Source organism: Aotus nancymaae, unplaced genomic scaffold (assembly GCF_030222135.1).
Source record: "Aotus nancymaae isolate 86718 unplaced genomic scaffold, 86718_ANA_hifiasm-v0.15.2.pri h1tg000076l, whole genome shotgun sequence".
Classification (NCBI taxonomy): Eukaryota; Metazoa; Chordata; class Mammalia; order Primates; family Aotidae; genus Aotus; species Aotus nancymaae.
Genome location: NW_026988491.1, coordinates 12,290,819 through 12,306,821, shown reverse-complemented (window position 1 = coordinate 12,306,821; position 16,003 = coordinate 12,290,819). Strand labels below are relative to the sequence as shown.

At 54.1% G+C, this 16,003-nt stretch overlaps 2 protein-coding genes across 2 annotated transcripts; both read right to left on the bottom strand.

The window, feature by feature from the left end:
* Positions 1-1,485: 1,485 nt before the first annotated feature.
* Positions 1,486-13,064, bottom strand: GCAT (glycine C-acetyltransferase). The gene is made up of 9 exons (XM_012458922.2): positions 12,837-13,064; positions 10,217-10,347; positions 6,255-6,356; positions 5,652-5,798; positions 3,737-3,891; positions 3,517-3,599; positions 3,183-3,354; positions 2,074-2,195; positions 1,486-1,817 (listed from the first exon to the last, which is right to left on the bottom strand). The coding sequence occupies exons 1-9, from the start codon at positions 13,030-13,032 to the stop codon at positions 1,666-1,668; spliced, it is 1,260 nt and encodes a 419-aa protein (XP_012314345.2). The 5' UTR covers positions 13,033-13,064; the 3' UTR covers positions 1,486-1,665.
* Positions 13,065-13,558: 494 nt separating this feature from the next.
* On the bottom strand, positions 13,559-15,742 carry LOC105721778 (histone H1.0). The gene has a single exon (XM_012458924.2). The coding sequence runs from the start codon at positions 15,448-15,450 to the stop codon at positions 14,866-14,868; it is 585 nt and encodes a 194-aa protein (XP_012314347.2). The 5' UTR covers positions 15,451-15,742; the 3' UTR covers positions 13,559-14,865.
* Between the last annotated feature and the right edge of the window lie 261 nt (positions 15,743-16,003).

Sequence of the window (16,003 nt, the reverse complement as noted above, 5' to 3'; positions counted from 1 at the left end):
TACCCGGTGGTGGCGGACTGCAAATGATCCTGCCGCGAATGTAGCCACAGCTACCCCAGCCAGGCTGCCTTCCACCCTCACACCGGCCCCCAACCCCTGGACCCCAGCAGCAAGGTCCTCCGGATCGCAGGCTAGGATGCCCTGAATCCCAGCTTTCACATCCCGCTCCGTTTGAAACAACTCATATTGTTTATCTAGGGCTGGCTGGAGATGCAGGACATCAGAGACATAGGTTTAGATTCCTGTCGTGAATGATAAAGGGCCTTTTCATCCTCTGCCCCAAGCAAACTACAAGCTTCCCAAGGCCACACCACGCTGAGGCTGGAGCTGCGGTGACTCAGACCCTCCTCCCCACCCCACCAGGTGTCCACAAGGCTGCCAGGGAGAGACCGCCCTCCTCCCGCAGCGCTTGTGGGAAGGGGGTCGGCCCCTCCTACGGGAGAGCGGCGAGCCGTTGTGGGGCACCAGGGAGGATGGGGCCTTGGCAGCAGCAAATCACCCTCCTGGCCTTGACTGCCGGGCAGCCGGAACAGCCGCGGCCCCGGACCCCCGGTCTGGAGGCGCGGGGCGAGCTGGCGGCCAAGGCCCGTGCTCGCAGCACCCCCTAGCGGCTGATCATCGTAGTCCTTGGAATGAGCTAGAAGGGCCCCAGATCTCAAGGCGTGGCAGGATTGAGGCACACACAGGGACTCAGGCTTGCCCAAGGCCTGAGAAAGGCAGGGCGAGAGTGGGCTTGAACACAGGGTTCCAGTCTGTCCGGAGCTTCCCCACGGTGATTCCTTTTTTTTTTTTTTTTTTTTTTTTTGAGACAGAGTCTTGCTCTGTCACCCAGGCTAGAATGCGGTGGTGTGATCTCATCTCACTGCAACCTCTGCCTCCGGGGTTCAAGCAATTCTCCTGCCTCGGCCTCCCGAGTAGCTGGGATTACAGGCACCTGCCACCATGCTGGCTAATTTTTTTGTATTTTTAGTAGAGACGGGGTTTCACCATGTTGGCCAGGCTGGTCTTGAACTCCCGACCTTGTGATCCACCTGCCTCAGCCTCCCAAAGCACTGGAATTATAGGCGTGAGCCACCACACCCGGCCTGATCTTTGTTCTTGTCTTTGAGGCCTGACTTCTCTGCCTCTCCTTCCAAATGTGGGTTTGGACACCCAGCCTCCTCCTATCTGGGCAGTGATAGGACATCTTCTAATGGGGAGGAAGAAGCAGCAAGACTCAGGGGCTGCAGAGTAGGGGGCGGTGGCAGGGTAAAGGGCCTGTGGGGCTAGTTCTCAGCGGCCCTCCACAGCAGCACAGACACTACCCAAGACAAATGGGGGCCGGTTCCTATCTCCCACAGGCCTGGGTCCCATCATAATCCGGGGAAAGAGGTCAGTGGAGATCTGCAGTCCTCAGGAGCCTGCCCTCAGACCCTGGCTCCTGTCTGATTCTTCAACCGGCGGCAGGACTGGGCCTGCCTAGAGACAATAAAGCAGACCAGAATGTCACAGCCCATTTCCACTCTGTTGATTCACATTCTCACAGCCCCCAGCACAGGCCATGCCCCAGCCCAGCTCTGGGACTTTGGTTCAGGGCTCAGAACCTCTGGTCTGGGCTGATGGAAAACCTGGTTTGACCCTGTGGCAGTAGGTGGAGCTTGGCTCTGCTCATCCCTAACTCAGAGCTCAGGGCAGTGCCCCGTGCAGCCGCCCCACTTCCACGAAGGCCTCCACGCAGCGGTCAATGTCTTCCTCACTGTGCACTGCTGATATCTGTACCCGGATCCGGGCCTTGCCCTTGGGGACCACGGGGTAGCTGAACCCGATGACAAAGATACCTGGGAGGGTAGAAAGCAAGGGTGTGCCAGAACCTGACAGGCTTTGGGGGCAGAACACAGAACAAGGGAAGCACCCCAGGCCTCAGATTCAGGACTGCCTCATCGCCTGAGATTTTCAAGCTTGGACAGACAGCTGGACTAAGAGGCAGCAGCGGAAGGTGTAGCGGGGAGGGTGGGGGCAGGGTTCATAGTCTAGGGGTTTCCCTTTCTCTTCTCGCAGAACCCACCACCAGTTCTCTCGTCCCAGCACCCTTACCTTTCTTCAGCATGTCATCTGCCATGCGAGAGGCCAGCTGGGCATCACCCAGCATCACAGGGCAGATGGGGTGACTGGCCCCTGAGATAGTGAAGCCAGCAGCTTCCATCTTACTACGGAACCTGTGGGCACAAGTGGGTGTCACAGGTAGCTAAGGGGCCATGGAGCATTCACACCCGCTCTACTTGGGGACCAGGCCCAAGGTCTGTGCCCAAGTCTGCAAGAAGGATTAACAAACAATTACAAGCCCCAAGAGGCAGATGGGAGCTAGGCCAGGGGCAAGTGGAACAAAAAGTGGGGTGGAGGCTGGGCGCAGTGGCTCACACCTGTAATCCCAGCACTTTGGGAGGCTGAGGCAGGTGGATCACGAGTTCAAGAGCTCGAGACCATCCTGGCTAACATGGTGTAACCCTGCCTCTACTAAAATACAAAAAATTAGGCCGGGAGCGGCGGCTCATGCCTGTAATCCCAGCACTTTGGGAGGCCGAGGCAGGTGGATCACCTGAGGTTGGGAGTTCGAGACCAGCCTGACCAACGTGGAGAAACACCCCCCTACTAAAAATATAAAATTAGCTAGGTATGGTGGCGCATGCCTGTAATCCCAGCTACTTGGGAGGGTGAGGAAGGAGAATTGCTTGAACCTGGGAGGTGGAGGTTGTGGTGAGCCAAGATCTCACCACTGCACTCCAGCCTGGGCAACAAGAGTGAAACACCGTCTCAAAAAGAAAAAAAAAATAGCCGGGCATGGTGGCATATGCCTATAGTCCCAGATACTCGGGAGGCTGAGGCAGAAGAATCGCTTGAATCTGGGAGGCGGAGGTTGCAGTGAGCTGAGATCGTACCACTGCACTCCAGCCTTTCAACAGAGCGAGACTCCATCTCAAAAAAAAAAAAAAAAAAAAAAAAAAAAAGGGAGGTGGAAAGACAGGATGGACAAGAGGGAGACACAGGAGCTAGAGAGCAGAGGCGGAGACAGAGGAGGGAGGGGAGCCGGCAAAAGCAGACCTGGTGGGCACAGAACTGTCTATGGGCCTGGGCAGACGCACGAGGCAGGCTCTCGCCATGTCCCCCTGCCCCTCAGCCCACCCTATCCCTGCTGGGAGCCGCACCGCTGGGTCTTGGCAGCCATAGACTGGACGATGGTGTTGCTCTCCATGAGCAGATCTAGGGCCTTGGAGGCGCAGCCAACAACAGCAGGTGGCAGGCTGTTGGAGAAGAGGTAGGGCCGGGCACGCTGCCGCAGCAGGGACACCAGAGGCCCAGGCCCTGTCGTGTAGCCCCCTGAGAGGAAGGGAAGAAGTGGGGGGGGGGTTGGTCGGGAACCATAGCCTACCCCAGCCTTCTCTTGAAAATACAGTCCATGCTGCCCTCCCCACTTCCCTGAGCCCCTCCAGGACCCTCCAAAAGAACAAAGGGAACCCAGGGACACAACCCTGCGGGTACCTGATGCTCCACCCAGGGCCTTCCCCAGCGTGGAGTTGATGATGGTGACCTGGTCCATCACACCCAGCAGCTCATCTGTGCCCCTGCAAGAGAAGCTGCCACTGCTGTCACTGGCCTCCTGAGAGCCCAGGGATTATGGCTCAGGCTGGGGACTGGCCTCCTCGTTTCCCAGCCACCCTCAGAAGCCCCACCCCCAGCCTCAGGTGCCACATAGTCCCACCGTCCTGTGGGCCCCAGGAAGCCAGTGGCATGGCATTCATCCACAAAGACCAGGGCACCATATCTAGAGGCGAGGTGGCAGATCTCCTGCAGGGGTGCGATGTCGCCATCCATGGAAAAGGCTCCATCAGTGGCCACCAGGCGCAGCCGATGCTTCTGCAGGAAAGACATGAGCAGGCAGGGGTGGTGTCAAGTTGGGCCGAACTGCCCATTTCTTTTGCTGCTTGGAGCTAGGAGAGCTCATCCTGCCCTGTGCCAGGCAGAGGTGGGCACATAGGTACCACCATCTTGGGCACTGGAACATCCTCTTTCTCATCTGCGCCTTTCAGCCTCCTCCATCTCCATGCTGAGCCCTGGGCAGTGAGAATGGGCTCAGGTTTCACTCTCCTGTGTAAGGTCCCAGAGGTCAGGCTAGGCTGGGACCAGGTCCTACCAACATGTCCCTCCTATCCTTATGCCTGGCAAGGGCCTGCCACACAGAAGATGCTTGCTAAAACTCAAGGCAGGCTGGGCACGGTGGCTCACACCTGTAATCCCAGCACTTGGGGAGCTTAGGGGTTCAAGACCAGCCTGGGCAACCTAGTGAGACCCTGTCTCTACTAAAAATTTTAAAAAACTGGCTGGGCGTGGTGGCTCATGTCTGTAACTTTGGGAACCCAGGAGCTGGAGATTAACCTGAGCATCATTTTGAGACCCTGTCTCAAAAACAAACTAACGGGCTGGGTGTGGTGGCTCATGCCTGTAATCCCAACACTTTGGGAGGCTGAGGCAGGCAGATCACCTGAGGTCAGGAGTTTGAGACAGCCTGGCCAACATAGTTAAATCCCATCTCTGCTAAAAATACAAAATTAGCCAGGCGTGGTGGCTCATGCCTGTAATCCCGGCTACTTGGGAGGCTGAGGCAGGAGAATCACTGAACTCGGGAGGCAGAGGTTGCAGTGAGCCAAGATTGTTCCATTGCACCCAGCCTGAGCAAAAAAAGTGAAACTCCATCTAAAAAACAACCCAAAAACTGGGTGTGGTGGGTACCTGTAGTCCCAGCTACTCAGGAAACTGAGGTGGGAGAGGATTGCTCAAGTCCACAAGATTGAGGCTGCACTGAGCTGTAATTGAACCACTGCAATATGGCCTGGGCAGCAGAGTGACTCTCTCTCTCTCTCTCTCTCTCCCCCCCGCCCCCAACACACACACACACAAAGGGAGAAAACTCAAGCTAGCATAATGCTCTGGTGCCGGGCATGGTGGCTCATGCCTGTAATCCCAGCAATTTGGGAGGCTGAGGCAGGTGGATCACCCGAGGTCAGGAGTTCAAGACCAGCCGGGCCAACATGATGAAACCCCATCTTTACTAAAAATACAAAAATTAGCCAGGCAGGGTGGCAGATGCCTGTAATCCCAGCTCCCTGGGAGGCTGAGGCAGGAGAATCACTTGAACTGGGAGGTGAAGGTTGCAGTGAGCTGAGATCACACCACTATAACTCCAGCCTGGGTGACAGAGTGAAATTCCATCTCAAATAAAAAGAAAGGAGAAGGGAGGGGGGCTGTTCGCAGTGGCTCACACCTGTAATTCCAGCACATTCGGAGGCCAAGGCAGGTGGATCACGAGGTCAGGAGTTCAAGACCAGCCTGGCCAAGATGGGGAAACCCCATCTCTACTTAAACATAAAAAAATTAGCCGGGCTTGGTGGCACTGGCCTGAATCCCAGCTATACTCGGAAGGCTGAGGCAGAGAATTGCTTAAACTCAGGAGGTGGAGGTTGCAGTGAGCCGAGATCACACCACTGCACTACAGCCTCCAAATCTCAGTCAAATCTCGGCTGTTTCATTCAGGCTGTCTGTGAGTGAGGAGTCGGCCTCTCCAAGCCTCACTTCCTTCACCAGGCAGAGGCTGAGGGTGGGCACAGGCGCCACCCCACCTGGGCCTCCTGAAGCTTGGCTTCTAGGTCAGCCATGTCCAGGTGGCCATAGCGGTACTTGTGGGCCTTGCACAGGCGGATGCCGTCGATGATGGAGGCATGGTTCAGCTCGTCCGACAGGACCGCGTCCTCAGGGGTCAGCAGGGCCTGCAGGGAGGCAGCAAGTGCAGAGCCATCACTCAACCACCCTGGGATTCTCCCTCGACCAGGACTCCCTCAAATCAAAAAACTGTACCGCCAGCCAGGACGTTCCTCTGGGTAGAGGGGCAAGGTGTCCTGTGCTTCCATCTGGGGCCCCTGTACCCCAAGGCCCTGCTCTAGGGAAAGCAGGTGAGAATATATTTGGTGAGTACCAGGCCCCCGCCTCCCCCAGCCTTCCAGCTGATGTAGCTTATTCCCCAAAGGCTCTGGAACTCGGGGTTCTTGCAAGCCCCAGGATTTCTCCTGGAGCACCTACCTGGCCCAACCTTGACCTCCAGAAGAAAGGGGCACTGGAGTCTCTAGGCATGGCACTGGAATCCTGCTAGGTTCTCCCGACCACCCACCCCCAAGCCTTCCTCAGCCCAGCAGGCCCCACCAGCTCTCACCTGCAGCACAGCTCACCTCAAAGAGGCCGGCGTTGGCATCAAAACAGCTGGGATAGAGGATGGCATCCTCTCGCTGGTGGAAACAGGCTATTTTTGCTTCTAGATTCTTGTGGATGCTCTGAAGAAAATGAGACAGGTGTTGATGCCTATGGGGCCATGTGTGACAAGACCGAGGGGACGGAGGCTTGGAGGACCACAAAGAGACCCAACCCAGAAAGCCAGCAGCCTCAGCCTCCTTACTTTCTGCCACACACGGGCTATCCTAGAGCTGCCAGGAATCTGGCAGACGGTTCCCGTTAAGGAACTGGGGACCTCTTAGGTTCCTTTCCTGGGCAGACTTTGGTTTTACAGTGACAGTCCAGGCTGGGTGCAGTGGCTCATGTCTGTAATCCCAGCACTTTGGGAGGCTGAGACAGGTGGATCACCTGAGATCGGGAGTTTGAGACGAGCCTGACCAACATGGAGAAAGCCCCTCTCTACTAAAAATACAAAAAATTTAGCTGGGCGTGGTGGCGCATGCCTGTAATCCCAGCTACTCGGGAGGCTGAGGCAGGAGAATCGCTTGAACCTGGGAGGTGGAGGTTGCGGTGAGCCGAGATTGCGCCACTGCACTCCAGCCTGGGCAACAAGAGTGAAACTCCATCCAAAAAAATAAAAAGTAAAAATACAATGGCAATCTAATGATAGAATTAAGGGTACTTGTGGAGAAGGAAGACACATCTTCCTAACATCATACAGAGTGTCTTTTTTGGTTGCCTAATGGTGAAGAAAAAGATCACAGAAGTAATTGTGGGTTCAATCTGGGCCTCTATTTCATAGATTTGAAAGCTATTGGAGGCTGGGCACAGTGGCTCACGCCTGCAATCCTAGCACTTTGGGAGGTGAGGCAGGTGGATTGCCTAAGCTCAGGAGTTTGAGACCAGCCTGGGAAACACAGTGAAATCCTGTCTCTACTAAAAAATACAAAAAAATAGCCAGGCATGGCTGTGTATGCCTGTAATCCCAGCTACTCGGGAGGGTGAGACAGGAGAATCACTTGAACCCCGGAGGCGCAGGTTGCAGTAAGCTGAGATCATGCCAATGCACTCCAGCCTGGGTGACAGAGTGAGACTCCGTCTTAAAAAAAAAAAGGGGCCGGGCGCGGTGGCTCAAGCCTGTAATCCCAGCACTTTGGGAGGCCGAGGCGGGTGGATCACGAGGTCAAGAGATCGAGACCATCCTGGTCAACATGGTGAAACCCCGTCTCTACTAATACAAAAAAAATTAGCTGGGCACGGTGGCGCGTGCCTGTAATCCCAGCTACTCAGGAGGCTGAGGCAGGAGAATTGCCTGAACCCAGGAGGCGGAGGTTGCGGTGAGCCGAGATCGCGCCATTGCACTCCAGCCTGGGTATCAAGAGCGAAACTCCGTCTCAAAAAAAAAAAAAAAAAAAAAAAAAAAAAAGGAAAAAAAAAAGCCATTGGGTCTGAGTGAGGGCTTTGTTGGGAAGTGACTGGATGGGAGTCAGGAGTTCTGCTTCTGATATTCATTTCACTCTTTTTTTTTTTAGATGGAGTCTCACTCTGTTGCCGGGCTGGAGTGCAGTGGCGAGAGCTCGGCTCATTGCAACCTCAGCCTCCCAGGTTCAAGCAATTCCCCTGCCTCAGCCTCCACATGCCACCATGCCCAGCTAATTTTTTGTATTTTAGTAGAGACAGGGTTTTACCATGTTGGCCAGGATGGTCTTGATCTCCTGACCTCATGATCCACCTGCCTCAGCCTCTCAAAGTGTTGGGATTACAGGCGTGAGCCACTGCTCCTGGCCTCACTCTCACCTTTCTGAGAGGGCAGTTAATGATAATCCCAAGTAGTCAAGAGCACAGACTCCCTCTCTTTTTTTGGTAAATGAGACAGGGATTTTCTGTCACCCAGGCTGGAGTGCAGTGGCGAGATCATAGCTTACTGTAGTCTTGAACTCCTGGGCTCAAGTGATTCTTCCATCTCAGCCTCTTCTCCTTAGTAGCTGGGACTACAGGTGTGTACCACCACACTCAGCTAATTAAAAAAAGTTTTGTGTAGACAGCGGGTCTTACTATGTTGCCCAGGCTGGTCTCAAACTCCAGGCATCAAGTGATCCTTCTGCTTTGGCCTCCAAAACTATTGGGATTACAGGTGTGAGCCACTATGCCTAGCCAGCATAGACTCTTGAGCCAGGGTTCAAATCCCACCACAACAGGCTGTGTGCCTCTGGGCAAGTCACTTAACCTCTCTGGACTTCAGTGTCCTCATCTCAGTAGCAGAAATAGAATAGCACTTATCACTTAGGATTAATGAGTTAATACTTGTAACTTGTTCTTTATTAATTTTTTTTTGAGACAGAGTTTCACTTTATCACCCAGGCTGGAGTGCAGTGGTACAATCTTGGCTCACTGCAACCTTCACCTCCCCAGGTTCAAGCAATTCTCCTGCCTCAGCCTCCCGAGTAGCTGGGACCACAGGTGTGTATCACCATGCCTGGCTAAATTTTGTCTTCTTAGTAGAGACAGGGTTTCACCATACTGGCCAGGCTGGTCTTGAACTCCTGACCTCAGGTGACCTGGCCACCTCAGCCTCCAAAGTGCTAAGATTACAGGCGTGAGCCACCAAGCCTGGCATTTTTTTCTTTTTTTTTGAGAAGGAGTCTTGCTCTGTCACCCAGGCTGCAGTGGCATGATCTTGGCTCACTGCAACCTCTGCATCCTGGGTTCAACCAATTATCCTGCCTCAGCCTCCCGAGTAGCTGGGATTACAGGCACACACAACCATGCCCAGTTAATTTTTGTTTTGTTTTGTTTTTAGTAGAGATGGGGTTTCACCATGTCGGCCAGGCTGGTCTCAAACTCCTTGTGATCTGCCCACCTCAGCCTACCAAAGTGCTGGGATTATAGGCATGAGCCACCGTGCCCAGCCATAATAAATACTATTTCAGTTTCATACTTATATAAATTTTGTAACATTTGCAAAATAAATAATAGTCAACAGTCATTGAGGACTACTATGTGTCAGGCTGTTCTAGGCATTTTTTTTTTTTTGAGACAGTATCACTCTGTTGCCTCAGCCTCCCAAGTAGCTGGGATTACAGGCATCCGCCATCATGCCAGCTAATTTTTGTATTTTTGTAGAGATGGGGTTTCGCCATGTTGGCCAGGCTGGTCTCTGACTCCTGACCTCAGGCATCCTAAAGTGCTGGGATTACAGGTGTGAGTCACCACACCTGGCCTGTTCTAAGCATTACATGTATTAAATCTTAATTTGTAATGATCCTATTAAGTGCTATTATCTTCATTTTCCCAATGAAGGAATTGAGGCAGAGAGAGGTAAGATACTTGCCCACAGGAACAGAGCCACTAAAGGACAGCACTGGCAGCAGAGCTCTGTCAGAACAGCCCCAGAGCCCTCAGTCTCAGTTCCGGCCTCCTACTCCTCTTTCCTATAGAAGGTCAGCTGTGAGGAACTCTGTTCTGCTAGGTGGGAAAATGAATCCTCACAAAGGCAGTTTCCAATTTGGGAGACTGAGGCGGAGCAGATCACTTGAGGCTAGGAGTTCAAGACCAGCCTGATCAACATGGTGAAACCCCATCTCTACTAAAAATACAAAAATCAGCTGGGCATGGTGGCAGGTGCCTGTAATAACAGCTACTTGGGAGGCTGAGGCACGAGAATCACTTGAGGCTGGGAGGCGGAGGTGGCAGTTAGCCAAGATCGTGCCATTGCATTCCAGCCTGGGTAACACAGCAGGACAGTGCCTCAAAAAGAAAAAAGAAAAAAACAGATAAAGTTTCTTGGTCAAGGCTTTTCAGTAAAACAGAGGCCTGTACTCAGCCGTTTTAGCGCACAGCTCTGAGGCCAACAGTGGGCGCAGGGCTGTGGATGAGCTGAGCTGGCTAAACCAGCCCTGCTGACAGTGGGAAGCAGGCAGCTGGGGTCAGTCCCTGCAATCCCCCACCACTCACTGTGTACCTGGGTTCCACAGATGAAGCGGACAGAGCTAAGGCCAGCTCCAAACTCCTCCAGAGCCTGCAGACCTGCCTGGATCACCTCGGGGTGGCTGCTCAGGCCCAGATAGTTGTTGGCACAGAAGTTAAGGATTCCTGAGGTGAAGAAGAGGAGATGGATATAGCAGCTCAGGTGGGGCAAGGAAGGGCATGGAAAGATGACAGTGCCAGGCCCTGGGGAAATGGTCCAGAAAGGAAACAGACCTGGATTCACCATTGAGGAGGCACCGAATTCAACAGCTACAGAGGGAGGGTCAGTGCTACACCTTGAAGAGCGAGAAGTTTAAACTTTTTTTTTTTTTTTTGAGACAAACGCCAGGCTGGAGTGCAGTGGCGCAATCTCGGCTCACTGCAACATCCGCCTCCTAGGTTCAAGCAATTCTCCTGCCTCAGCCTCCCGAGTAGCTGGGATTACAGGCATGCGCCACCGTGCCCAGCTAATTTTTGTATTTTAGTAGATGGGGTTTCACCATGTTGGCCAGAATGGTCTCGATCTCTTGACCTCATGATCTGCCCACCTCAGCCTCCCAGAGTGCTGGGGTTACAGGTGTGAGCCACCGCGCCCGGCAAGAAGTTTAAACTCTTGCTTTTTTTTTTTTTTGAGACAGGGTCTTGCTCCGTTGCCTGGCGAGAAGTTTAAACTCTTGCTTTTTTTTTTGAGACAGGGTCTTGCTCCGTTGGAGTACAGGGGTACAGTGATGACTCACTGTAGCCTCAGCCTCCCAGACTCAAGCAATCCTCCCACTCAACCTCCTGAGTAGCTGGGACTACAGGTGCATGCCACCATGCCCAACTAAATATATTTTTTATTTTTTTGAGATGGAGTTTCACTCTTGTTACCCAGCCTGGAGTGCCATGGTGCGATCTTGGCTCACTGCAACCTCTGCCTCCCGGGTTCAAGAGATTCTCCTGCCTCATCCTCCTCAGTAGCTGGGATTACAGGCATGCACCACCACGCTCAGCTAATTTTGTATTTTTAGTAGAGATGGGGTCTCTCCACGTTGGTCAGGCTGGTCTCGAACTCCCAACCTCAGGTGATCCACCTGCTTTGGCCTACCAAAGTGCTGGGATTTCAGGCACAGGCCACCGCGCCCAGCCTAAACTCTGGCTTTGAGTCACATTCTACCCAAGGAGGAACCCAGCCCTTTCTCACAGACTTCTCCTATGCCTGAAGCTCTGGGCCTTGGTTTCCTTGTGGATTAAAGAAGAGGGCTGGGTCAGATGCCTGCTGCAGTCCTGGAACTCCACAGTTTATTTTGCTGCCTGGTATAGAATCACATCTTCAAAGGTGGGTGCCTGAGATGCCAGTCCCCAAATTCTAAAGCCCAGGGTGAGAACAGCTGACCTCAGGAGTAAACAGTCCAGAGCAGGGAAAAGTTCACACAGTCTGGGTAAGTTAAAAACAGGATGAGATCTTGGGTCTCCTAATTTCCCATCTTTTCACCAGCTCTAAGCTGCCTCGGAGGGAGAGGAGGGATTACCTGGGACCTCTATTTTACAAATGAGTACAACAGCACCAAGGGTTCCATGCAGATTTCCTGGGCAGGAGGCAGCTCTGGGAGCCTGTTGATGATCACCTCACCTGAGGCCTGACAAATAAGTCAAGCAGTAACCACTGGTTAGAATGAAATGAGAGAGGGTGGGGAATGATGGCTCACACCTGTAATCCCAGCACTTTGGGAAGTCAAGGCGGGCGGATCACTTGAGGTCAGGAGTTCGAGACCAGCCTGGCCAACATGGCGAAGCCCAGTCTCTACTAAAAATACAAAAATTAGCCGGGTATGCTGGCAGGTGCCTGTAGTAGCAGTGGGAAGCAGGCATGGGAGGCTGAGGCATGAAAATCACTTGAATCCAGGAGGCAGAGGTTGCAGTGAACCCAGATCTCGCCACTGCACTCCAGCCTGGGTGACAGAGCAAGACGAGACTCCGTCTCAGAAAAAAAAAAAAAAGAAATGAGGAAGACCTGGCAGGGCCAACTTATCATATGATTTTTGCGGCAGCCCTGGGACCCCTTGCTTGCTATGAGATTGGGCAGGAAGCTGTCCTCTCTGGCCAGTTAGGCAATGTTCCAGCTTCAATATTCCAGCGCTGCCTGCAACTAGCTGGGGGCTTTTGGGCAAGCCTCTTCGCATCTGTGGACTTCAGCCTCTTCGTTTGTAAAATGGAATTAGTCATTCCTGCGTTTAGAATTTAGCAGTTCACGTGCAGCAACAATTGGTAGAGGCCTTCACAAAGCAGCCACTCAAGAAATACGGGTTTCCCTGCTGCCGCCTTCCCACTACCCTTCCTTATAGCGTCACGGTGGGAGCCAGCTGGGTGTCTCTCTCCTTTTCTCACATTCTCACAGGGCTGGTCCCAGCTCTGCCTTGTGAGCCAAAAAGGTGTTCAAGGGCAAATCACCTCTCTCCGTCAAAACGGGTTTAACCAGGCTAGAGTCAACATTAGGAAGCCATAAAGTCGGCCTGAGAGTTGGGAAGGGGAGCAGTAGCTAAGAGTGTAGGAGCCGCCCACCCCCGCCTCCAGGACCTCCATTCCAGTGCAAGCTCGGGAAAGGTTTTGGAACGGCTCCCGGGAAGGGGAGTTACCTCCGGAGACGCCGTCCACGTGGATGTGCGGCCCCTGACGGGACGTGATGACCCTCTCACTCTTCCAGGTGCCAGCTTCGCGGATCCCTTCCAGCTCCCCCTCCAGAATGCCGCGCAGCTGAGCCAGCGCTGACTGCGCGCGGCGTCCGCAGGGAACTCCGGAAAGCGAGGCGCGCCAGACGTTTCCAGCCCACATCGCTTCTACCTCGCTCGAGCGCTCCAGCCAGCGAGCGAGCCTTGCGCACCGCGGACGCAGCCTGGTCACGTGTCCAGGGGCCGGGCCCCAGCAGCCAATCGGAGCGAAGGGGCTTACTTATAGCGGCTGGGAGGCGGGTCTAGGATGAATGGGCGGGGCCTGGCGGGATCCGCCGGGGACCTAGCAGCTTGACTTGTAAGTTGAGACTGCAGAGGTCCGGGTGGCAGAAGGGAGGGAAGGGGGCGGAGGAAGTCGCGTCAGGGCCCAGCCCACCAGGCTCCCCACCGCAATCCCACGTACCCACCTCTCGGGCGTAAATGGGGTGCCCCCTGGACCCCAAAGGCAAAAGCCTAGAAACCGGCTAAGGCACGTTCCGTAACCTCCGGGACTAAGGTTTCCCGGCTTCCGTCCAGCTCGTTACCCTCCCCCCATTCTCAGGTGCAAACGCCCAGATGTCCCCACTGCCCGCCAGCCCAACTGGTCCGCATTCACCCCGTCTTCAAAGTGGGGAAAAAATACACCGCTGTTTCTCCCTTTTCCAATTTATTTTAAAGTTTTAAAATTACAAAGACAGCAAAATTTTCCCGGCACAAGTAACACTTGTTTAAAAAAGGGGGAGGGGGACGCGCAAGTGCGCGACTTTTCTATTTTATTAAAAATAAGAGAAAGACAACTGTACAGGTTTTTTTTCTCCCAGCTCCCGATGTGAAACTAAGTACTAGTCCTAGATATGTATATATACACATACACACACATGCACACAGATCTAGCTCTGTAAAACTACTTAGCAAATCCCAAACCGACTGCAGTATGCCTTACTGTCCATTGCCCGCCCACTCCCCCTCCCCCAGCTACAACTACTTATAAGACTCAAATAAAAAGAGGTCGGGAGGTTTTAAGTGGCCGCAGCTCCACCAAACCAAGCAAAGCCATCTCTTGTACAGGAGGAACAAAAACCCAGAGGAAAAGAAAAAGAGGTGTCTTCCTAGGACACAATCCATCGATTGTGTGGAAAAATCCAAGTTTCAACAGGGCACACTGAGGCACTTGGCTGACTGATTCCCCTAAAGTTTTCACTCCGGTTTAACGAGAGAATTTGCTGAAGCCACAAAGATCCCCCAATGACTACATCCTAGCTGACTGGGAGAAGCCATACTTCTCCCATCCAGCTGTCACTTGGACCCCACTCCCCTTCCCTAAGACAACAGGGAGGCCGAAAGGGCAAACTGACAGAAATGAGAAGGAAACTGGGTTTGGATCCCCCACTGCTCACCACTGGGAGGTGGAGGTCAGTCCAGGGTGAGGGGGGGCGGTTTTTTTCCACCTCCCTCCTTTGCCGGCTGGCTGCCGCCTACCACCTCTCTCCTCCGGGCCAAAGGTTCTGAAACTCTCACAACCGGTGCCCAACTCAGAGAGTTCACTCACTCTAAAGATACTCCTGCTAACCTCACAATTCCTGGGCTCCCTCTCATCTAGCCAGAAACTGCCTTGTGTCTTTTCCCCACCCACATCTACCTTCATAGCAAACGGACAAAACAAAACACACAAGCCCCCCCACCCCCCAGCAAATCCCTAACCCCATAAGTAGGTTAATAGCAAAACAAAAATAAGTACATTCTCATCATTACAGAGATTGGTGATTGCTGTCCTTGCACAACTGGTTAAGGAAAAATGAATTACTCTGTAATTTCTGAAGAATCCAAATCCGGTCTCTTATATAAAGTCAGAATAGAAGGGGGCAAAAGGTAGTGGTGAGCATCAAGAGAGAAAAAAGGAGAAAAGTATTTACAGAAAATAGACAAGAGGGAGTGTCCGCAAGAAAAGGCTTCATTGTCACTTCTTTTTGCCGGCCCTCTTGGCACTGGATTTTGCTTTGGGCTTCACTGGTTTGGCCTTTTTGGGCTTGGATGCCTTGACCGGCTTGGCTTTGACAGTCTTGGGTTTTTTGGCTTTCTTGGGCGTGGCAGCTAGCTTCTTCTTGGCCTTCTTGACTGGGGTGGCTTTGGGTTTCTTGCTTGGGGCTTTGGAGGCAGCCTTCTTGGGTTTAGATGCCTTCTTTGGCGTGGCTATCTTCTTGACTTCCTTCTTGGTCTTCTTGAAGGCCACTGACTTCTTGGGCTCGTCGCTCTTGGCTAGCCGGAAGGACCCGGAGGCCCCCACCCCTTTGGTCTGCTTGAGGACACCGGTGGTGACCAGGCGCTTGATGGACAACTTGATCTGCGAGTCAGCGTTCTCACCCACCTTGTAGTGGCTCTTGATATACTTCTGGATGGACTGGCGCGAGGAGCCAGCGCGGTTCTTCTCGGACTGGATGGCAGCCACGATCATGTCTGAATACTTGGGGTGGTCTGTGGACTTCTTGGAGGCCTTGGCCCGCTTGGGCTTGGCCGCAGGGGCAGACGTGGAATTCTCGGTCATGGTGGCCTGCCTGGTCCGGCTGTTGAAGGCGCCTTCCAAAGGGCCAGCCCTCGTCGGAGGCTGAGCAAAGCCTGCCTCGGGATCTGCTCTCGAGCCCCTGAATACCCGGCCAGTCCGGAGTGCGGGTCCCGGGGATGCAAGCGAGGAGTCGCTGCTTCTCCTCCCCAGGTCGGGTGTCGGGAGAGCTCGCCGAGCCGGCTCTGTGAGGCCCAGCCCCGCCGGTCTGTCGCTTGGTCTCGGCACCGGGATCTGCCTCCGCCTCCTCAGCCTCCCTTTTCCCAGCTCCGCGTCTGGCGCTTGGGCGGCGCATCCGGGTATTTAGCGGCGGCGGGCGGACCGCGGTGAGGACAGGGCTGCTGGCTGCCTGCTCCCGGCCCGGAATGGCGCTGCGCCGCCGCCATCTGTGTTTCTTCCGCCGAGCAAATCCGACCTTTCCCCCCGGCCCGGGCCTTCCCGCTCCCCGCCGCCGCCCGGGGCCGCTGCCTGGCTCACTGGGCTTCCCCGCCGGGCGGCCCGCTGGCCCGGCCGCCACCCCCTGCGCCCGCCACGCGCC

Bases quoted from the DNA above. Each gene is read 5' to 3' on its own strand.
- GCAT (XM_012458922.2), bottom strand. From the start codon at position 13,032: ATGTGGGCTGGAAACGTCTGGCGCGCCTCGCTTTCCGGAGTTCCCTGC. The intron at 10,348-12,836 runs GTAACTCCCCTT...TCTTCACCTCAG, and splicing joins CGTGGACGGCGTCTCCGGAG to GAATCCTTAACTTCTGTGCC. The intron at 5,799-6,254 runs GTGAGCTGTGCT...GCCTCCCTGCAG, and splicing joins CCAACGCCGGCCTCTTTGAG to GCCCTGCTGACCCCTGAGGA.
- LOC105721778 (XM_012458924.2), bottom strand. From the start codon at position 15,450: ATGACCGAGAATTCCACGTCTGCCCCTGCGGCCAAGCCCAAGCGGGCC.